The sequence below is a fragment of the Gasterosteus aculeatus genome, chromosome 9 (genome assembly GCF_964276395.1).
Source record: "Gasterosteus aculeatus chromosome 9, fGasAcu3.hap1.1, whole genome shotgun sequence".
NCBI classification, from domain to species: domain Eukaryota; kingdom Metazoa; phylum Chordata; class Actinopteri; order Perciformes; family Gasterosteidae; genus Gasterosteus; species Gasterosteus aculeatus.
Genome location: NC_135696.1, coordinates 12,444,020 through 12,467,923, shown reverse-complemented (window position 1 = coordinate 12,467,923; position 23,904 = coordinate 12,444,020). Strand labels below are relative to the sequence as shown.

At 42.2% G+C, this 23,904-nt stretch overlaps 2 protein-coding genes across 2 annotated transcripts; one reads left to right on the top strand and one right to left on the bottom strand.

The window, feature by feature from the left end:
- The first annotated feature begins 1,958 nt into the window (after nucleotides 1-1,958).
- Nucleotides 1,959-15,988, top strand: dok7b (docking protein 7b). The gene is made up of 12 exons (XM_040186216.2): nucleotides 1,959-2,232; nucleotides 2,349-2,394; nucleotides 3,020-3,108; nucleotides 3,416-3,566; nucleotides 4,447-4,647; nucleotides 8,299-8,418; nucleotides 9,923-10,030; nucleotides 10,515-11,404; nucleotides 13,002-13,073; nucleotides 14,549-14,594; nucleotides 15,040-15,147; nucleotides 15,428-15,988. The coding sequence occupies exons 1-12, from the start codon at nucleotides 2,179-2,181 to the stop codon at nucleotides 15,583-15,585; spliced, it is 2,043 nt and encodes a 680-aa protein (XP_040042150.2). The 5' UTR covers nucleotides 1,959-2,178; the 3' UTR covers nucleotides 15,586-15,988.
- On the bottom strand, nucleotides 15,277-22,511 carry lrpap1 (low density lipoprotein receptor-related protein associated protein 1). The gene is made up of 8 exons (XM_040186222.2): nucleotides 22,100-22,511; nucleotides 21,154-21,298; nucleotides 19,180-19,310; nucleotides 18,702-18,822; nucleotides 17,618-17,773; nucleotides 17,253-17,335; nucleotides 16,731-16,907; nucleotides 15,277-16,384 (listed from the first exon to the last, which is right to left on the bottom strand). The coding sequence occupies exons 1-8, from the start codon at nucleotides 22,259-22,261 to the stop codon at nucleotides 16,316-16,318; spliced, it is 1,044 nt and encodes a 347-aa protein (XP_040042156.2). The 5' UTR covers nucleotides 22,262-22,511; the 3' UTR covers nucleotides 15,277-16,315.
- Nucleotides 22,512-23,904: the final 1,393 nt, after the last annotated feature.

The following is a 23,904-nucleotide window of genomic DNA, read 5'->3' as shown; positions in this document are numbered from 1 at the left end:
CGTCTTCAAATCCCATCCCTCCTTCTCCTTCCCCTCCTCCTCGCCCTCCACCACGGCCTCCTCTTCGCTCACGTCGCAAATCCACGTCTCCTTCATCCCGCTCCAAGCACGCGACCTCGAAACGAGGCTTGGATTTAGACAGAATCGGGGCCTCCTTTGACACAGAAGACAGAACAAAAACCCGAGGAAGGTCCAGAGACCTCCGGTGCTCCCAGGGCTCAGAGCTGGACAGGAAGTGGGAGGGCGTGGCCTCGGAGCTGCGTTGCCGGGGCAGCAGGATGAGGTCAGCGGTGTACCAGACTTCAGAATTGCCCTCCATGGTCAAAGCCAAGAGACCGTCGGAGCAGAGTGAGAGTAGGGGGCGGATTGACAAGAGTAAATTGAAAGCAACCTTTGTTTGAGGAGCTGACATTTAATCGACTCGCAGACTGTCTGGCCTGCTGAGGTCGTCTCTGTGACTCTGACCCCACTCACGTTGTCTGCAGCAGTTGAAGCATCGTCTTTTCAAGCTTCTGCAAAGCGTCAACAACGGTGCAGCTGTTCTCAGGCTTTACGCCCAAGGCTGCTATTGGGAGGTGAAAGGTTATTAACCAAATGCTCTGTGTGGACTATGCAGTGCTGAAAAGCAACAAAGTATCGGGCCACTAAAGTATTGTGACTAAGTGCAGTTCGGAGAGACTTATTTCCATGAAATACTTGTACCCTCGTTTATCCTGAAGGAAATTGTAGAATTCCAAAGTCAAATGCTGCTTTCTGTGGATGAGCTAACGTAATATTTATACCTTGTGTAAATAAAAAAAATATCAAATACTATTTAATACAGTATACAAAGAGTATACCACAGAAATTAGAACACTGCTGTGCACCTTGCGGCCTCGCTTTAAGCCCACAACATCACGTCTGTTGAGCCGAATCGCTAACGGGAGGGTTACAGCAGTAATGTCCTACTGCGCGTCCATGGCATCGGAATACTTATCCGGCAAATTCGAAGCAGCAGAAGCTAAAATGTTCTTTAAAAATGTCAGGTCCTCCCTTTGTTTATAATGCAACTTGGCAGCATATTTGGTGAGGCCCTCTCCGCCTCGCTGAATCCAACGTCTTCCTCACGTTACAACGGAGACTTTCTCTTCCGCACGCACATTATTCAAGCTCAAACCAAAACAACAACAATGACAAAGTCTGGATTATTTTCTCCGATTTTACTCCACCGCAGCCTTATACATAATACGCCTGTGTTCTCTAACACTGACCCTATTAAACGTGGCTGGTAGTAAAATCATGTGTAAAATCCGTAGAGTGCCCTTTCAACAGACAAAATAAATGAAACTATAACAGCATTAAAGTGAGCTGTCTGCTTTTTGCTTTTAACGGTATTCTAGCATGAATGGGCATTGGCCCGACTCTTTGTAAGAAAAGCGGAATAAATTCACCTGGCTTTCCAAAAATAAATGCCCCTGAACTTACAAAGGCCATGAAAGTAATAGCACCCCCACACATGCAGCGCTGAGTCTAGCACCTCGGTCAAGACGAAGCAATGCAGGAATTTACATTTTATCACACTAGAGCTGGTTGCCTGGAGACAAACCAGCAGGACTGTATTCCCCTTTTGCCCTCAAAATAAATATGATTAACCATATTACCATATTATTTGAACGTGGCTAAGTTCGAATACTCGTTCAGTTAAAATTTTCTTTCTCCTAATCTTGTATTTCTGCATCGATTGTTGCCGATTTGGAGCTGATTTGCCATTTTAAAGTGTCATAATTGCCATTACTCTCGAGACAGTTTTAACAGATTAAACTGGCTAGAGCCGAGGCTCAGCTGATCAGCATTAAGCCCTCGCGAAGCCCTGTCTGGCCCCCGGTTAGAGCCGGCGTCATGAGCTAAGTGAAAGGCGTGCAAGTTATGCAGCTTTAATCTCGTTAGCGCCAAACAACAAACACTTGACACAGAATGACAACTGCACCAATTTTACAGAACCTCCCCAGGGAGACAGTGCTGTCTGTCGGCGAGGGTCACAAACGCTATTTTGAAAAGTGCCCTCCCCTCTCCCTTTCTATACTTCTCTCTCTCTCTCTCTCTCTCTCTCTCTGTGTGTGGACTAGAGGCAAGAGACACACACACACACACACACACACATACAGGCTCACACACAGCTGCTCGGAACCATGACAGAAGATGACGGATACAGTTGTCGCGGAGGGACAAGTCAAGCTTAGAGATGGAAAAAAGGTCAATTCCGCTAATATTCCTCATCTTTTTTTAGCTTTCAGTGTCTTTTCCTACTTAAGGGACTACTGCAGGAACTAACTCTGTCATTTATTGACTCTTTACGAACTTCTCCACAGTGGAAGACTCGGTGTGTCGTCCTCCAGAAGCCGTCTCCGGTAGCAGGTATGAGGCAAACCACTTTTAATGTGTTCATTTATACAGTTCAGCTCCTTCATCTGTGTCCCAGCGCTTATCCCATTTGCTTTTATGCTGTTAAACTAATCACGACTTGTCAATTGGCCTCTTGGCTGTGCGCCACAGGAGCACATAACGCACCATATCCGTGTCAACCTGTGGGAATGTCTTGCACTAATAAACCAGCTGGACTGAAGCTTGCTTTCATTTAGTCCCCTGGTCCTTCAAATCAGTCTGAATATTAGAACTATTTTGTTGGATACCAAGTTAATCATGTGAAATCATTTCAGCTAAACATGTAAACTGTGACGCTGTAGCAGGTTTCTCTCCTCATGCTTGGCAGGAAAACAGAAAGCAGCATGTTTCATAACAGAATCGAGTTTCACTTGAGATGCTGCGTGCAGAGCGGCCTGTTATCTTGTGTGTTGGTGTATTTGAGTCTTCTTTCATCACCAGCTGTGCCCGTGGATCGGTTCGTTGTCGTAGGGTTCGTTATGACCGGTGTGCCATGAACACGTGCAGGCGTGTAGCGGAGATAACAAAGAATCGACCCAGTTGTTGCTCTACATTCTGCTTTCTCCTTAAAGCGCCTCCCTCTGTGTTTCCTCTCTAGACTGTCTGTCTCTGCAGGTGTATAAGCAGAAGAAGAAAGGGAAGGAGAAGGGCAGAGGCCACAAGGAAAGGCTCAATGTAACGCTGGAGGTACTTTAAGCTGATCTCAATTGCAGGTGAAACAATCTGATGGGGCAGCTGCATCGCAGCCCTTTAGCGGTGGTGCGTCACAGGTTTTCTACTGATGGCACATTTACGGGGGCTGCACCAACTGTGGATGGAAGAAAGGCGAGCACTTAAGCCCGGAGAGTCTGTGCAGCTAATAAATCTCCCCAAATCAAGAGAGACAAAACTCTTGATTGCAGTTGATAACAGATTTCCTTGGGAATAATAAAAAGAATAGAGAATAAAAATAGAATACTAGACAATCTCACTGTAATGTGCTGTGCTCCCTCAGGGGATCTGCGGCGTGGAGCCTGGGCCTGGACTCGACGGGGTGTCCTATACCCTCTCCATCCTCTGTCTGGCCCGCACGCTGGTCCTGGGCTTCAACAGCCGAGATGCCCTGCTGGCCTGGGATGCTCGCATCCGCTACAGCCTGGGAGAAGGTCCGTGGTTTGTCTAGTGTTGATCGCACAGTGCTGGGTGCCTCCTCAAGGATGTGAGGTGTGGATGATTCATGTGCTTCATTCAGTGAACTGCAGTTAGATAACACACATCAACAAATTCCGATTGTTGTTTTGTATCTGGTTAGTCTTTGTGTTTTCAATGCGCACCAGGGGAAGCCGGGATCCCCGAGGGTTGTGTAATACTGAGAAGAAAAGTTGTTTATTTGGAGATCAAAAGTGCTAACAATCCTCATAGAGAGTATGGTTTCAAAGAATGGAAGGTTGAGTCACTATTAGTATCTAAATGTTACATAATCGAGCCTTTAAGCGACTCTAGATGTCCCATGACACAGTTGTTCTCGACCATATCATGTTTTAAAAAAATAAAGCGTGATGTGGTTATGTGTGGTCACACTAATAATACATACGATATGTAACCGTCAGGATGTTAAGAAGCGTTGCGGAAAAAGTCTATCCGCCGGAGGGCGACTTGCTAGAGGAGACCAAAGAAATGAAAAATGGAATTGCAGTCAGACAAGATCTGTCCTCTATCTGCAAAATCTGCTGTCTCACCTTCACACCTTTTTTCGAAGTGGTTAGCTGAAGGACAAAAGAGAAGGGATTAAAGGGCCACATCAAACAATGACAAAATACACTGAATCCCATTTCATGAGTGAACTCTTTAGTAATTCTTTTACTTTAATATTTTAGGTTTAACATAGTGTGCTCTGAAGCGAGTTTTTTTTTGTGGTGCGTCTCCTCTAGTGGGCCCTTGCAGGCTTGTCCTCGACATTAATCGGTTTGCAATAGAAAAGTGAGTGAAAAGAAAACCACAGACTCTTCACGCTTCCCGAGCTTTCACTCTCCTTTCTGTCTTCAGTTCACAGGTTTCGTGTCAACGTCGAGCCAGGTACCAAACTAGAAAGCGGCCCCGCCTCTCTCCACCTGTGCAACAACCTGTTGGTCCTTACCAGAGGCGTCCTGCCTGTCGCCATCGGCCACTGGAAGTTGTCTGCGTTGCGGCGCTATGGCGCCGTGCCAAATGGCTTTGTGTTCGAGGGGGGCACTCGCTGCGGAATCTGTAAGTATTTCCTTCTCTCTGAAGATTTTACTGCAGTGTGGATTTACACTATGTGGCCTGCAGCCAAGAAGGGCAACATCTTAACCCTAACAGCTCAATGAGAGCCATATTCCATTTACCATTTGCAGCACCGGTTATGAGGCATTTTGCATAATTGGACCTCCTAAATTGTTGGCCTTCTTACATGTATTGGATGTTTTTTATTCATCGTACAAAGCAGACAAATGGGTCAATGAGATTTGAGTGTTTTTCCAAATAAATTGACAATTTAACCTTTTTTATGATATACACACAAATATTGAGAATTTGCTTGTAACTTACTAAACCTGTAACTTAGTCAATGCGACAGACAACCATTGGAGCACAGTTTTCTAATTACACCTATTTATAGGGCTCCACAGTTAAAATAATACTGCTTTTCATCTCTCCGTAGTGCTTACAGGTTGATAGACCTACCAAGTAACACATGGAAAAAAATACATACAAGTATATACACCTGCATATAAAATATGTCAGGCATGCGTTTATGTAGTTACCAGTGTTTAGGCAAAAGGTCCAGTTGATACGGGCATTAATGTGAAGAATGAGGTGTGTGTGTGTGTGTGTGTGTGTGTGTGTGTGTGTGTGTGACACATGGGCAGCTAGATGAGTGTCTAATGGGACAGTGTTTAATGTGTTCATTGTGGGAAAACTTAATACACCTACACAACTAAAATGTATTTTTTCTTCTAACTCTCTGGTATTGGGAGACCTCTTATCTGACTTATTTGTTTGAGTGGTGTGTTGGTGCTAAGAGAAAGTGTGTGTGTGTGAGTGAACCCTCTCATGGCTCCTACAGAAATAACCCTGAGGGTCAAAGGGTCTGGTTTCAGTGTTTTGATGAGCAACATCTATAAATACCAGCTTCCCCTCTAGTGGTCACTCAGCCAATCATATAGCACCGGCTAGCTCAACTGATAGTCACAGTTTTCTCCTTCACCTCGTCTACATATTACCAAGCAGCCCCAGAGGCAGCAGCGAGAGGCCCTCTTAGCGTGGTGCAGAACCAGAGTGACAGAAAGAGAAAGATGTTAAGAGTCAAATGGACAAATGGTCAAATGTCAAAAGTGACATTCCTTGCATGAGTGCTGACTGTTACCTTATGTTTTTTTGTGCTATTCGTACATTACCCCTAAATTATCTTTTTTGTGCACGCCACTTGAATGCAGTGGCTGATATGCTTTATTAGAATTCTGAAGACTGTCCTTGATCTCTATTGGACCATGTAAAGCTGCTGTATCTGTTAACTTATCGTGTATTTACATTAGACAATCGGGCCAAATCCTTTACTCTCTCAGCTCCCTATTTTCCCATAAGGCCTCCAGTCTCCCCTGGTCTGCTGTAAGTAACTATTTTACCCTTCACTGCCTTCACTGCCACAACAAACCTTCCTACTGCTATGGACACGCACACACTCCCTGACCGACAGCCAACCAGACCTGTGGGACAGTTGGCACTGATGTCGTGGAAAGACTTTTACTAGACCCTAATAAGATGAGCCTCTGTGCTTTTTCTTATGAATTGCATGTATTGACATCCGTACTTCAGCTCCCATCCAATGTGATAATGAGGCCACAGTGTAATCAATGTTGATTTGTGCAAAGCGGTGTTTTAGCTAGATGGATATTTTCTGGATTATTAGGTCAACATGTGTTCCTATTGACCCTGTGCTGCACACACAGTAACAGCTGATCCTTTGCAGAGGCCGGATGGTTGTCAAGGCTTGTGATTTAGCTCAATGGAATTTAAAGATGACTTGCTAAGTCAATAATCTTCCATGTTCTTCAGTGGACACTATGAGATTATTACATGTCTCACAGACAAACAAGTCTTCTTAGTGGTTATAACATCTAAAACATATTTATTATCATCCCTTAAAAGGATCAGAAATTGAAAAATGATATATTGTATCCCTAGAAATTCTAATGATTTTCTTTCTGATGTTATAATATAGCTACTTTTTTAAATGGTTATGTTGACATCAACCTATAAAGGTAAAGAATTGATTTCAAGATAAAGGGTAGTTTTTAAAGCTAAAACAAAGACACTTCAATGCTGTATACTAACCCAAATATTTAAACTATGCAGACAACCAGTTCTTAGCATAGAGTAGAATTTATAAAGTTGAGTTATATTAAAATTAGGGCGGTCAAAAATAAAGCTTTGATCTATGCGATTAATGAGGCCGAAATGGATGCGATAAAATATTTTAACGCTGTTAACATTTACTTCCGGTCTTCCAGTGTACCGGAAGTAAACAAAGTTGACCCCGGATACAAAACCGCCGCTGGATGCAATTGATTAGATCGTGAGAGCGAGACGGTAGTTAAAGATGTAGAGAGGCTTTTTGCATCGGAAGTAAGACAAACAGGTGCAACATGCAGGGGAGAACTGTGCAAAGGAATTTGCACAGTTGTCAAACAGAAGGGGGGTGAGTGGCAAACTGACCACTTTACGCTCGGCCGGGCTAAGCTAAGCTATGCTGTGCTAGCTGCTAGGCTAAGCTACGCTAGCTGCTAGGCTACTTCTATCTTTACATCTACCCTAATTCAAATGTATTTTTAAACCTGATACATGAACTCTTTCTCATAACGTTGCTCCATACATGGCCAGAGTTTGTGTCTGGTTTTCATGTCATAAAAACTTAAAAAGGTTTACATTTACATTTAAATTGTCTAATACAAGAACAACGTATAGACATGTTCTAACCTTAAATGACTTCTCTTGCAATCTGGTGCTATTTAGACAATTGTCTTGCAAGGGGGGAACATTGCCATGCTTTACAATACTAGATTCACAAATATCAGCCTCCCAAAAGTATCTCTATCCGTTCAGGTAAATCAATTGGATCATACAATGAATCAAAGTCTAATAAATGTATCTAATTAGTTAATAATACGTTATAGTTGGTGAGTTCTATAGTATGTCATTTCCTGGCTGTAATGCAAGCATCATGACAGTGATATCATCCAGGGTGGTATTTTTATACTGCATCTGCTCTAGTTGGGAACGTCTGACAGAGCTGCCAGTAAGCAGCGCAAGACTTGAGAAAATACTGTAATTGCCTTTAAATCGTCTTTGTAATTTTCTTTAAAATCATGAATACGAACTTAGTTTTTAGCTCTGTAATAATATGAAAGCCTTTTTTAAATCTCTGAATTTCATCAAAGCTGCTCCAACTTTTCATTAGCTACAAATCTCATGTCATCTCTCAAGTCTCATAGAAACAACAGATGAAAGTGCATACTTTGGTTGTATTTTCAATATTTCTGCGATGTGACATTGTGGGGTTTCAGGATTTTCTTTTTTGATTGATTGTCTTGTGTTCACAGTCACACCCCTGTGTGGGATTGATAGTATAGTGGGGGGCTGAATTGAGTTGTATGTAACCTTTTAGAACAAAGGCTTGTTGCTGACTCAAGCAACCTTGCCTTTACAAAAGCTTTTTGGATATTGCTCACTGAATATTGTTTGGCTCAGCTCAGAGAATTTCCTTTACTATTTTTATTTACTACACTTCATACTGTTCACTGATGTCTTTTTTTTGTCATCAATCATAGGCGTATGTCTGTCATTGATGATAATGTTCGTCTCTCCCATCCCATCTTCCAGGGGCTGGTGTTTTCTTCTTGTCCTGTCCCGAAGGAGAGCAGATCAGTTTGCTGTTTGACTGCGTTGTCAGGGGCATCACTTCCAGCAGGCCGCCTCATGGCCTGCGACCTGCCCTGCCAGGTGGGCATGCACTTATGCGAGCAAGCAGCACGCACACACACACATTCCCTCATGCAAGTAAGCTTTACAAAAAAATCGTACACAATATTAGAAAAAGAGAAGCACTGCACTGAACTAGTACAATGCATCACATTGGTGCGTGACTTTGTGGCGGGCGCCATGCTAACGGAAACACCACATGCTTAAAGCCCCAAGGGTCACGGCGTGGTTTAAGGGGTCATGACTTTGTCTGACACTGGCATTCCTGAGACCATAGATATGTTGACAGAAGTCTGGTTTTGGCCATATACCTTTTTGTAAGGAAACTTTGATAATCATCCAGATTAAATTGATGACATTGTGGAGAAAAGTGACAAGTAACTCTTTTTTATTGTTTCATAATGTAGAAACGGGACAACTGCCAACATCAATCAGCGCACATCACTTCATGCACACACTGATGAGAATTTGGTGGTCACTGGGACCTCACATCGCTCTCATTCTCACAAATCAACTGTAGCAACCGAAGTTATGTCAGGTAACTTAACAACAGTAACATAAGATGAGATAAGATATTCCTTTATTAGTCCCACAATGGAGAAATTAACAGGATCGCACAATATACACAAAACAAGAGCCGCAGGAAGTAGGTAAAAAATATAATAATGATTTCACCTGCACAATTACTCATAATACACGTAGCATATTTTTACATATTATACATATTGTTATTTGTACTTCATCTTAAGTCTTGTGTAGAATCTGACTTATCTGAGAATATCAGATGTAGTAATATACTTACTTGTACATGTTGCATGGGCATTTTTTAATGTCCTAAGTAGACTTCAGACTCCCTCCAACATTTATTCTAGTGTCCTTTGACCTGCGTCAGTCTGCTATGAGGCCCTCTGTAACCCCACGACATTCAGTGCAGTAAAGAAGCTATAATTAGCGTAGACTAGCTAGAAATGTTAGCTGACACCTCACATAGTGTAGTGAAGAAACTTGGCATCTGCATGTTAGCATTAGCTGATGCAGTCAAGAAGCAGAGATCCGGGGGTTAGGTTGTTCACACCGATACACACACACACTCACTGGGTGTATATATAGCGGGCATTAAGTGTGTAATTGGCCGGGTGTTTTGATAAATTCAGGGTAAATTTACAAGTCGCACACGGCAAAGATCAGGCGATGCATACAGTAGCACCTTTTAAGATTCTACCTGTAATATTTTTGCTTTTAATATTTCCGCATAGACACAGAAGACTTTTCTGGTTTTGTGCAATGTGTATTTCTGAGAGTCATTCTAGGTCACACAGGTATGTTTTCATACTCATTAACGTATAAAAACGTGGTCACAGATAATGGATAAAGTTATGAGATAAACAATATAACTGTTTTTTAAAGGATGCTTATAATGTCATCAGCTATGGGCACCACCTTGACTTCAGTCACTTTGCTACATACTGTTAATGTTGTTTGTTTGTGTGATCTTTTTTTTGGTGCATCCCTGTATGTTATGCAGATCCCAATGCAGATGCAGCGTCGACAGAGAAACGCATCAGCCAGGCGGCGTCAGAGCTGGAGAAGAGACTCAGCATGTTGTCTCAAAGCAGCTTAGCGAGCAGCACAGGTACATTACACTGTAACCTGCACTGTAGGATATAAATATACAACGTGTAACTCACGGGCACTGTTATAATGTGTCCATGCACCATCAGTCTTCTGATACTTAATGGACTTTTTTCTTCCTAATTTCTTTCTTTTTGTCTGCTTGTTCCCTGGTTTATATTTATGAGCAGCTTCTGTCATAATGACGTTTGTATGAGTAATATGAACTGCTGGATGTTATTGGTCTTGTGACTCATGTTTGCTGACTAACTTTCAAGATCAGCGTTTGGAAGATTTCTGACTTCACTGCATGGGAAGGCCTGCAAAAGACTTGATCCATAGCAAATGTGAGCTGTTAAAAAAAATTAAAAACTGATTTCAAAGGGTCATGATATTTTGTTATTTCCAACCATAATTAGATACATTATTTCTGATGAATCAATAAATGTTCTTTATAAAACACAAACACTTTGTTGGGATCTTAATTACTTTCCTTCTCTATTCAGCATCCATGTACAGCTTTAGGTCATCTGTTGCCGGGGACAACCAAAGCAGCATCTCCAGCTCCTCTTCCAGTCATTCGGATGCAAGCTGTGGAAGCAGACTTTCATCTCGGGGGGAGCCGCTAGCACAACCGCTCGTCTCTAACGTGACAGGCTCGAGCTCCTCCACACTGAAGGCCATGACCAGTTCAGATGATTGGCTTTATGCTGCTGTGATGGGAAGCGCAGGAACTCGTCCATCCTCCGCCCAGCTGCATCCTCGTGGTCTCTATGACAGCGGGTGGCAGAGCTCATTAGACAGTGGGATTGGGATAGCAGCAGGCAGTCAGTCATCTTCCTCGGGGAGTTTCTCCTCATGTACTGGGAGTCTGGACATGGCCGGCGCAGGAGGGGAGGGGGAGTTCACCTCTGTTCACAGTCTACCTGTCCTGAAGCCTCCTCCTTCTTTACCTCCTGCTGTTCCTCCCCCCGTTCCTTCTCCTTTTCAGTCCACACTTTCCCCAGAGCTCAGTTCTGCCAGCTCCTCCGGTCCTTGGGTCTCCAGATCTTGCTCCCGAGCGTCTGAAAGGCACAGTGGAGAATATCAAATCCCTAGCCTGCTAAGTCTGCAGTACGACACCCCAAGGAGTCTACTCAAGGCCATGTCCCTGGGGGAACCTTCCATCTCTGAGGCGGGCAGGTACAGCAGGAGCAGTATGAGCAGAGGGGATAGATGGGATGGTCAGGGACAAACTCTTAGCAACATGCCCCCAGGAACCAGAGCACAGCGCCTGGGCACGACGGAGCACTCGCACTCCTGTGGCAGTGAGAGGGCGCCCCCTGTGGAGAGTGAGGAGAGGGCCACACCTCGACCCCTTCTGGTCCCCGGAGGCTTTGTTAGTGGAGAATCTCAGGTAATGGTGTTCTCACACTACTATACAGACGTATTCATGTGAAGTATGTTATAGATGAGTTGTTTTACACAGGAGCTATCGGAGGGACCAGAGAAAATGTGATTTTTAAATGGTGGTTTTAGAATCTTACACCCAAGATATTTGTTAATCACATTGTAGCAATGATAAGGCGCAAGAAAACTGATATTCTTGAGCTCTACTTTAGAAATTCCATCTTGTGAGTTTTGCTTTGTGCAAACATTTGTATTAAGTGGAGTCTTAACGAAATGAAAGAACCTGTTCATTCTAATCACCTGCTGCAGCCTTGGGATGTACTCTTAAAGATTCACTCATTTACTCTTTATGTCTCTGCTTCCCCATATGTTTTTTTTTCCTATCGTTTCACTAATATATTTTATATCTTATGGAGCTAATTCTGTGCTGATAAGATGGTGGTTTCAATGTTGTAGAATGAGCAAAGAATCTGGGGGAGTAATCCCTGGCTACCTTTACTTTGAATATGGAATCATGAGGCTCTGCACATTTATGTCCGGTCTTAGAGTGTCCGAAAGCACTAGCAGGGTAAAAAGTAAAAGTTCAACAAACGTCTATGATTTACCAACCACAGGTTATTTGATATTGGTATTGTGCAAATTAGCATATCTGGCATATGGGGTTATTTGAAACGTAAATCATTTTTCTGGTTTTATCCACTTATTTCTGGGCCCTCTTCCTTCCTTCAGAGTCATGGAAGTTGCGCTGGTAAACATTTAGGCTTGACACCGTTTTTTTTCACCCCACACAGCGAGTTGAGCAAAGTGTCTCTTCAATGGTCCTGCTTGTTTTTCTTCTTCATCACTTGAGAGAGCAGGGGATTTATACATTACAATAGGTCCTCTGGTAATACTAGTTCCAAAGCAAATGAGGCTTAAGTGGCTTTTAGTCTTTCATGCTGAGGGTGTACTTTTCCTCTGTTTGGCCTTTTGTAATCTCAACCTTTGCTCTTGACGCATTATATCATTTTGCAGTGTTTCTGACTGATGAACCAACTCTCTTCGTAAACACACACTATGGTGGCAGACATCAAGCCGCATGTCTTGTGATTCCTGACGGCTCGCGTTGGAATGCGTTTTCATTTTACATGTTTATACTGGAGAGAGAGGGAGCGAAAGGGGCCAAAGGAAGTAAACGAGTAGTGATGAAACTTGGCAGAAACCCTCAGTTGAAGGAAACGGTAGGTAAAATACAGGATAGACTTCAAAATATCACTTCACCTACATAGCCCTAAACAACCTTATGCAACCGTATGCAAAATAACGTTCCTGATGATTGAGCGTACGGCGTTCGCTGCTGTGGGGGAGAAAATACTAAATTCGGACACTTTCCAGGTTTCCCTTGGTTACCACCTACTATCCTTTCAGCCCTGGATCAAAAAGAAATGGATGTGGTCACACTTTCCCCACGTCCTTCTTCCTCCAGCTCAATTCTTTTCAAAGACAAGAGCTATTTACAATCTAGCCTCTCTCCAAAACTCATTTTTAACCAGTTTGAGCCAGTAACCATGTTAAATGTTAAACACTTGACCCTCCGTCAACAGTAACTTCTCTTGTCTCTCCAGTTTAGTCACGGGTCGGACAACTACGTGACGCCGGAGCAGTGGCGGTCAGCGAGGAACAGAGGCTTGACCCAGGTACCTTTTGCATTTGCCTACTAATTCCAGTAATTCCAACTCGGCAGCAGAACTAAAATAAGATTCTATATAACATTTAAAAGAAGAAACGCACTCTTTCCACTTCTAAAAGACACATTTAATAAAACACGCTTGGTCACAGGGGCAGCTGGTGGAAAATATTCTAGGTCGGGCAATCTAATCAGTTTCAGCAAACACCACAGGTTGATTAAATGCCAAACAATTACGGTATCAAAAACACGTTATTATTTTGCAGTTAAATATTTCATATTTATTCCAACATGAAAAAAAGCAGTAAATAACACTTTGACAATCTTATTTTAGTCAGCCTCCGAGGCCATTCAGTATAATATATATATATATATACATACATACACACACACAATAATAATCAGTATGATATCATATAAACTGTATATATGTCATTGGTCGCGTCTGCTTGAATGCGTGCGCTTTACTTCCTCCATTGTGTCCTCGGCCGGTCGATACCAGCCATGTCGAGAATGAGCAAGCTGGCAGCCAAACCAATATTGTCCGAGCGTGAGTCTGTTTAAGGACGCTGATTGGCTAAATTGAACGTCACACATTTCTTTTATTTAATCACCAATTGCTATGACAGGCAGGGACGTGTAGGGGAAGCATATATCTCATACAGATATCTTGTTTTAAAAATATTCCTGGGTACATTCCATATTTCCAATTTTTTTTTTTTTTTCTAATTTAATATTATCCTATCTTTCATTTTTTTATGGGCTCAAGGTGGGCCGATACCCATTGCCCTCTATTGACCAGCCGCCACTGCATTTAAATGATCTGTTGATTAGATGTTTCACTGTTATAGCCTTGTCAGTAGTTAACGGTGCTTCATTTGAAAATCAAAGCATTTCTATAGTTGAGGGATGGCATAAGCACACGTGTAAACAACCGACCCCGGGGCTATTACCTCACCGCGCTGACAGCAGCAGAGCTAACGATGTTTATCTTGAGGGGAACAAGAAGGAAGGCATTCGGCTTCAGGTACGATCAGGAGACAAACGCTTGTTATGCAAATTATGATGAGACTCCGAGAGGTGACTCACTCTTTATTTACAGTCGGGATATTGCCAGTGTGAAGAGCTTGTTGAGAAAGCGGAATTTGTCCTGTAATTATTGCGTATCCCTGTAGCTGCTCCCGGTCGACTGCAAAAACCTCCATGCTTTTCGGATTCGTAATCAAGGACTTCTCCTGGTCCACACCTTTCTGCAAATGCTTTTTACGTTGCTGCGTTTCTTCTTGGTTTTAAGGAAGTTTGTTTGACATTACTTTACAGTATTGGTGGTCAATTAAATTACTGCCCAGATTGGCAGTGAAATAGCACCATTCTACCGCTTGATGCTGAAGTTCAGAAGTAACATAACAAGACGAAAGCGTCACGTCAAGTCATAATTAGGTTGTTCAAGACAAAATCTTAATGTTTTTGTCATTTGTTTTCTAGTTTACCAATTTCCCATCAGGCCTGTCACCTTCTGCAGATACACAAGGTATGTTTGTATATTAGTGAACTCGGGTCATACTGTGGTGGGAAGAAAAGTATACTGCTTCTTAAAGGAGAAATTTGTAGTATGTGTTGTTTTTGTTCAACCTACTGCCTAGAGCACTGAGCATGTATGGGCCAACATCAGCCTGTGGTATGACTCATTTGTTAGAGTGCTTTAATACCTCCTATGATGTTTTTAGGACATACTGCATCACGACTTTTTACAATTTATTCAACACACTATAACGTCTTACCCACCATAGGGCACTTTTTAATGAAATACCATAATATGATTTAAGACTGGACACTTGATTTTAATTAAATACTTTTGTATGGTATTTTTTAAAATGAGTTCATTACCAGTCCCATCAAGAATAATTTATTTCATGAGTTACTGGTGTGGAATGAAATAAGCAACCAGCTAACAGATTTCATCTTTTTTACTTCAGGAATTGACCAGCGTGCCCATGAAGCTCCTCCGTCTGTAGCCCTGGACATTTGGCTGGTTAATTATGTTACCACCCCCACCAGCGCTCCCGTCTCCAGTAGGGTCAGAGGTAAGATGATGCAGAGCCCACTGGGCTCCACCTGTCTTATTCACCGCTACCATTAAACACAGCTTCTTAGGTTGAGCGTGTTCTGCCATGTTATGCATCTTCATATATATTTGATTTGCAATGAGGAAAGACAGAATCAACAATTTATTCATAAAAAAAAAAAAAAAACCTACAGCAGTTTAAACAAATTAAGAATCCTAAGCATGACTATTAGAGTTGTATTCCAGCAGATCAAATATTCTCTTCTTCTCCCCCACTTTACCACTGATTTCCCAACCAGAACAGAGCTCCATCAAATACTCCCACCTCGACATCGCTGCCATGGAAACGGCTCAGAGAGTGGGGGCGGAGCATGTCCAGGGCAGGGAGGACAGGCGGACTCAGCTGGAGAGCCATGGCAATATCAAACTTCAAAATAGTTTTCATCTCCACGAATAAGCTTATGTGCTTCATAACAGTTTTTGTACTTAAATACACAAGTTTGCATTGTGGCACTTAAGAATCACTCTGATTGTTAGAAACAACCTTAACTTTGAAGAAATAGCACAGCTGTACTTCACAAGCTGGGGCACTTGTCATTCCACAGCAGAGCGTCTTAGTCATACTTTAGGAGGATTATTCATCATGAGTGAATAATGTGTCTGCATCTGATTAGAAAAAGAGTTCTAAAAATCTCACCTCCGTTTTGGCACTACTCTTATGTGATGGAGAGGAGTAGAAAAGCTGCACTACAGGGACTGCTTTCATCAACATGATTTGTAAATAATTGCTGAGAAAATGAGTGATGTTAAACTATTGTTGTTTGCACCTGCCTCTTTCACATTAAAGTTTGCCGTTATCCTTGCTGTATCTGCAACTCATTTTACATTATTCAGACACAACAGAATATTAAAAAAAAACTGAGTTACTATTGTATATATCTAAATTTGTAACTGATGAGAGTTCTTGGGTGTAGTAGTGCACTCCATTCCTCATCTGATTAAGAATGACTTCTGCTCTCAAAATGTTTGTTTTGGCATTATGACCATATTCTTGTTATTCATTACTTGCGCAAATACACGTAGAACCAGATTACTATGTACAAACAACCCCCCCATTCCTAAGAAAAAAACAGAAAAGTGATTTCTCTTTTTAGTGGGAGGCTTTGCAGATGGAATTGTTCCGATCCTCAAAGCTCATTATGCTTGAGTCCCTCACGTGAGATCTTGTTCGATAAGTCCAGCATATGCTTTTTCATCTGAAATCAGACAAATGCATGTATGAGCATTTGATAGGCACATCCATCTCACAGAACACTTGCGTTTCAAAATAAGGCTTTGCTAAGTAATGATCTGAAATCAACACACCTGCTTTATTGGTTAGTTCTATTACAAATATTTTCTAATAACATTTGACATATAACAGGATAAACACATGGAGTTGACAGTCTTAAGAATTATTTTCCCCCATTGTCTTAACACTATAGCAAGGTTTATTATTTATTTATTGCTCACTTTGCAACAGTATTCGTTTCTACTGCAGTCAACATTTAGACAGCACCTTTGGGGTGTAAATGCATGTAGTTTAGGGTTATCCCTCCTTACCTTGTAACCCATCTCCCTGGTTTTCTCAGCTAGTGTGTCGTACTTCTCCTGGTTCCTCTTGATGTGCTCTTTGTCTCCTAAAGACTCCACGTGACGCAACTTCTGGTGAGAAAGCTCCAGCTGCTCCTGGTAATGGCTGTGCTTCTCCACCTTGGTCTCAAAGTGACGCAGCTCCTCCTAAGCGAACACGGGGAGGAGGACCGGAGGCTTTAAGTTCAGTTACATTCACGCTAGAGCTGATCTGAAGTGCTAAATAGAGAGAAAGTAACTATTTGACACAACTGCTCTTAAAGCGAGACATACTTTAAATTGGGTTCATCGTGGTGGATTGTGGACAAAGAGTGAAAGGAGCCCATAGCGAGATGGGAGAGTGCGTAATGTGCGATAAGAATAATGTGCACTTGAGGCTTTTCGGCTTACAATGCACAAGTAGTACTTATCATACCGTTGTGACTGTAGCACTGCGATGAAACAAAAAGAGGTGAAGGGACCATAAACTGTCACTAGCGATGTGCGAGCTACCTTGAGAGAGTCCAACTCGTCGTCGCTGAGGTTCGCTCTCTTGGCGGCTTCCCACAGTTCAATCACGCGCGGCTCCCGGAACTCTAGAGGAGGAAGGTACACGCCAATAGACTTTTAAAGCTTTACTTCTGTCATTTTTTTCAACATGCCATGTATAAACTGACTTTTTACACATATTTTAAATTATTAACATGCTATGTAGTATAAATCCTTCATATATACACTTTAGTATTACTTTCTTACGACTTTGTTCAACATGCTATAAATGTTTTTGACCTACTGTACTACCCAAATGGATGCAGATTGGAAACCCCTGTGTGATTGTGATTAGATGGACTGAGATACAGTGTGTTCTCTCTCCTCACCTCTGTCCTCGGTGAAGCCCTCGTGGCTCAGTTTACGGAGGCGCTCAAAGCCCTGGCTGAGGTCTCTCATTTTCTGCTTCAGGTCCGTGTGCTTCTGGTGTAGCACATGCTCTTTTGTGTCACCCTCCAGGGGAGATATTACATTTTTGTGTATTTCTATTGAGGGGAACAGGCAGAGATAAAAAGAAAAAAACCCATGAGGAATAGAAAAAAAGAATGGGAGGAAGGGAAAAGGAAATTGAAGCAATAAATGAGCCAAAGGAGAACAGTGTTTAATAAGGTGAGAACATCCTTTTCTTCATATGACATTTATTTCTCCATATCAAACCTTGTATCGCTTCGGTTGATACTACAATGTGGTTATGAAATACCTGCCTACTCAACTAAGGAAAATATGAGGAGGTAAAAAGTTAAAAGGGCAATTGCACAACAGTTTGACATTTGGCAAAATGAAGATTGGGGAATGCTGCAAAAGTGCACATGGATGGAGGTGATGGTGTTGGAGGTGCATGGACTCAAGGCAACTTTTGATTATTTCACTATTTAGATGCAAAAAAAAAACAGCACAAAGGTCTCGCTGTGGAGGTCTTGCACAACGAGGCGGCTGCAAAGTTATTAAGTCATGTTCCAAAGGAAACCTGCCTTTCCCTCCAGTGTAGCTGAACCACAGCAGGTGGGGCCTGTCGGCACCGCTTAAGACTCACTTGATGTGAAAACACTGATTAGAGCACAGAGCAGTGGGGGGGGGGGCGCATGTGCAGGCTCATACCCTTCACATGGGTACAACATTTCATCTTTGCATTCATTTACTCTGGAAAGTGCCATAGGCTAATGTGAACATGTGGCCTTATTCCTCAGCAAAATTCTTCAAGTTGTAGTTTAGTATGTCAAATGTAATCTGTAAAATGTTATTTTGGGACGGGTTTAGGAGTGAATGGAGTAACCATCGTTTTGACTCGGCGGTGGATAGAAAATGGAGGAGCTGGCTTAAAGTTTGCCTGTGAAAAATGACTGACAGTTCTAAGCGCGGGTGGTGCAACACGTGAGCACAGCAGCAGAGCAAAAAGGGAATAACGCGGCTCACCTTCGGTCCTGCTGACGGTGTCCATGAGGATGTTGTACTCGTGGGTCTTGTCCTTGTGATGCTGGAACTCCCTCTTTAGACTCAGTAACTCCTCATTGGAGAACTTCCCAGAGCTCTTGGCCTGATGGATTTGGAAAATAATGTTTAAGGGAAGGTATTGTACCGAATGCAGAAGCTCCATCAAAGCAGTACTGGTGCATGTTCATTGCACCAGTACTGCTTTGATGGAGCTTCTTCAAGGGTCTCACAACTCCACTGCAAAACAAGGGCACCATTGCCTAAACATTTATTTTTATTTTTTATTTTTCCTTTCTTCCTTTCTTCCTCTGAACGCTCACACACACACACACACACACACACACACACACACACACACACACACACACACACACACACACACACACACACACACACACACACACACACACACACACACACACACACACACACACACACACACACACACACACACACACACCTTGTTCCACAGTTTATCCAGTCTTGGGTCTTCAAATACGTCTCCCTCTTTGGTGTCGTGGTCCTTCAGGTGGTTGCTCTCCAACGGTCGAGTGTCTCTTTTCCCATCCATTCCATATTTGGCCAGGATCACTACATACACACATTGACCTCACAATAAAGCGTACAACTGCTGCAACAAATGATCCTAACATGAGCCTGTGAGGAATAAACACCCAGGAGGTCATGAGAGGAAACTGTTGGACAAGTAAGTCTAAGTGACGAAGACGCATATTCTGAATATGAATAAAAATCACATCAAGTACTACCCAGAGGCCCCAAACCCTTGACAGAAACTCATCAATAACAAAGCACACATTTTTAAGCAAAGAGTGGCAGCAACTCTGATGAATCTCCATCTGAAAATAAGCTGCAAAGGTCACAAAACAGGCTTTAGAGCCGAGGATTCTAGAGGGAGCTTAACTAAACAAACAGCACCTTTTTGTTGGCACAAGTAGCAGAGTAACATGGTGACATCCATGTGCTTTAGTAATACTGTTCTTAACCCAAAATAGTTTTACTTTAATGAAAGATAAGTAACGGCTAGGAAAAAAACTTGAGTAGACTTGTTTTCCATAATAATTTTTGGTATTTGTCAGATTAATTACTTTTAGAACCCCTGGTTATGTCCAAAATATGCTGAGCAGCTACTGAAAAAAAATGTAAGTTGGACTTAGCTCTGAAGAAGCTTTGCCCTCATCATTCTGCTGTAGTAAACAGTATGCAGCCGCTGATTCAGCTCCATCTCAAACCAACTCATCAGTGTCACTTATTAACTACCGCCATTTCCTTGGGAGAGAGCGTTCACAAGTTTTTGCATCCTGTTTACGAGGATTTTAAAGGAGATGTGTGCATGTGAACACTCCATGGAAATGTTACGGGTTCAGCAGACGCTCTTGACCCAAGTGATCTGTAATGTGTGCAAAAAGTAAAACCTCCTCACATTCCCACAACTACTGATTAACAACAAGCAAAGTGTCGGACTTTGTCTCTAGGGATACAAAATAGAGGAGAGCAAACACAACAAAAAGAAAAATGACTTTTTGGCTCAACTAGAATGACAAAATGATTTGATTTAGTGGGAATAAGGTGACTTGAGGTGTGCTTTGAAAGCGTTTATATTCGGCTACAAAGAAGAGAGACTCTGCAGCTGGAAGGTCACTTCACCGCTGGGGAGAAGAAATGGAGAAGTTGTGGTGCAGCCCGAGCAAGTATCCACTTGCTGCTAGCGGTCGTATGCTAAACAGATCACTCGATCTGGTTGGTTTGATGCCTGCAGCCGAAAATCCCTTCATATACACATACAGCAGCTCTGGATTTGATTGTAAAAAGAAATAAAAAAATCATAGTATAACAATGGAATCCCTGCATGTGAACATTGACTTCAAACTACTGGATTTAAATGGAAACTTTAATGAAGATTCAGATTAAACAAATATTTAAAACTACTTTTTTAACCTTTAATCTGTCAAGAAGGTGCCATTTTCCCCACAAACTCCTGATGTGTCTGAGATACAAGGTTATTTGTCTGCAAACACCACCATTTTCTCCTTCCAAAGATGTTTATTACTTAAAAGTACAGCTTGTAGCACATGTTACAAATAATTTGCATTTGTAACATTCTTTGAAACGCACAAAAATAAATGATGTGCCTAGAATGTACTTAATAATGTCGCCCATCGACAGCCCCGTTTTGGTGGCTGACTAAATACTTTTTTGCCCCACTGTAATACCAGTTTGCAGCTCAGGATCTGCTTGGTATTTCTACTATTTTTGCTAGTAATTGAATACCAACATGTTTTTGTGGACCTCATCAGTATTGAAAGCATAATTATTTGAGAAAAATCTGAAATCTGATGGCACAGGGCGACACTGTGGTGTCGAGGCAGACGCTGCTGTGAATGTGTGGAAACCGCCCAACTCACGAGTGTCTCACCGTTGAAGTTACGTCGGAGCTGAGCTTCCTTCTCCCCATTGTCATCCAGCCCTTCCACTTTCACCTTCTTCCACTGCAGCTCATCCTTCTCCTGAATCTTCAGGTCGCTGTGCAGCTCGGCGTGCCGCACCGGCGACAACTGCATCTACCGAAAAGAGAAACAACAAAAAGGTTTAGTCAGACGGAGAGGCGAGCAAGGAGGAGACCCAAACAAAAAGGAAGACAGACACATTGTTATTCGGATAAAGTGATTTTAATAATGTCAGTGGAGATTCTCAGTTCCCTGAGGGGATGGGGGGGTCGATTTAGGTGGAGCTGCTGCACAGTTTAAAGCCTTAATCTAATCTCCTTTTAACCTTTATAGCAGATTTCAAGAACATGGAGTGCAGCGTTTTGAAGGCACCGCGGATCGAAGGCTCATTGGTCTCGGTGAGCAGTCATCAACTTTAGGAAATGCCACTGTGATTAAGGCAAGAGAGCCGAACGCGCGTGGTGAATGAAGGACTGCATACTGGAGAGGGATTGTGCAGCTGGACTTTTTTTTGATGACTCATATTGTCCTTAGTCTACCAAAACAAAAAAAAATGTTCTTACCGATGAACTTAATGGTTTTTTTTTTTGCAGGGCATCATTATAACAGTTAGCATGCTACAACACCTAGCAACACCCCAGCCGTCTAACGTTACCAAGCTTTGTTTCAAAAGGCAAACAGAGCGCAGAGAAGCAGAAGCACACCTGCACACCTGCTTTAGGAGTATAGTAAGTGCATCCTGCTCCTGTCCGGCTAACGCGACCTCTCATTGACGTTAGCTAACACTGCCCGGTTCTCTCCGCTAACGCTGGTTGTGTTGGTGCGGATACTGACGTTTATTAGCGGACAGTTCCAGTTAGCCGTACAGGTAATGAAGCCGGTCTCATGTAGCGTTTGCTAAGCTAACTTACTTACCCGTTTCGCTTTCTCCCACACCTGGTTCAATTTAGCGATCCTGAACTCCATCGTCTGCGCACCACCGCCGCTCGGCTTGGGCTCGTTAGTTTCACGAGAGTATTTCCCGGCCATCACACCGACACCGAAGCACAGAGCAACAACTAAATACTGTGGTTTCATTCTCAAAATAACTATACCAACCGAAATCACTAGCTTGTGGGGGGGGAAAGAACCCAAACAAAACTACGAACGTTTTTGTTGGTTGTGATGCGCTGCAGTACCACAAGTCATGTGCTCAAAATGAGTGTCCGCTTCCTTAAACAGTGCATTCTGGGATTTGAAGTTCATTGTCTGGGGGAGCTTGTTCATACTGAAGGGGATGGGGAATTTTTCGCACTACAATTCATGTCATGCCGCTCTGCGAGGCTACTTTTTGACGTTTGGGGGATGTGAGTTTATAACAAGTACCTTTAAGCCCTGAGTGCACTTTACAATTTACACAAGTATAATTGTTCTAATGCTTTAAAGTATTGCAACAATAAATGGTTTTGTGACTTTTCAGCGTTATACCTCTTATGTATGAATAAATAAATAAATGCATATTCATACCATTTTTTACACGGTTTCTCAATGGATTTTTTTTTTCAAATCCTCTTAAACTCTTTCAACTTCAAATACTTCTTCCTCAATATTTCAATTACAACTACAATTTAAACTTCTAAAAAGTTGAAAAAACCCAAAGTATTGTTAAACTTTTTTCACTGTTTAAATATCACTGATTATGTTTAATGAGTTTCTGAGATTTACATTGGTGTGTCTGTGAGTACCTACAGTGGAGACTGAAAAGCCAGAGTGAAGAGAAGCTTCAGAATCGGGTTAAAAACATATTTCTATTTCGCCAGCAGTTTCACAATTGCATAGTTTTTTGATCGAGTGATTGGAAATTCTGATTTCATGACGTAGCTTTCATTACTTATTGCTGTTTCAAATAGTACAACAATTACTAGTGATATTACTACTAATACTACTACAAGTGGTACTGCTACTATTACTAACACCACTACTACTAGCATTTCTACCGCTATTGATACTAAAAATACTAAATTTTCAGCAATTTTTGATATTCATTCAGCTTTTCTCATTTCTGTTTTTTCAGGTTTCAAGGTTCAACTTTATTTTCATCTGTTAGTTGGGCTTGGAATTTATATTAAAGAAAATTATTCCTAGTGTTCAATCCTGAACTTTACTGTAACAATCAGAATTTATGAGATCAGCAGACAGACAAAATGTAAATTAACACCCTTGTCAGTAAGAAGCTGCATATATTCAAGCACTGTAAATGTATTTTTTTGAGGAATACTTGTATACTCTGCTTGACTATTTCAGAGATCTGCTATTGCTGGAAACACACCCTAATGAATGTGCCTGCCCATGAGGGCGGCAGATGGCTTGAGTTGAAAAGGTTAACACCAACTCCAAAGGGCCTGATAATTTGTCAGGAATTGATCCTGTCACATCGGTCTCAGCTTGAGGCCCAACGCTGTGTGCGTGGATGCACCGAGTTTGTTCTACAATATGACTTATCTTCCCGTTTGTAATGTCAAACTCCTCTGTGTTCACCTGAGATTAGACTAAAGATTTAGGACATCCCGTTTGGATTAAGATGATTGAAAGCCAGATGTGGTCGGGGGGGGGGTCCTCTCAAGTTGATTAACACATCTGTGTTCATTAGATCGTCAGGAACAGGAAGGAGATGAATGGGGGAGCAGATGTTTTGACTAATCTATTGTTAACCTCCTCATCGTATAGTCTCCGTTCGGCTT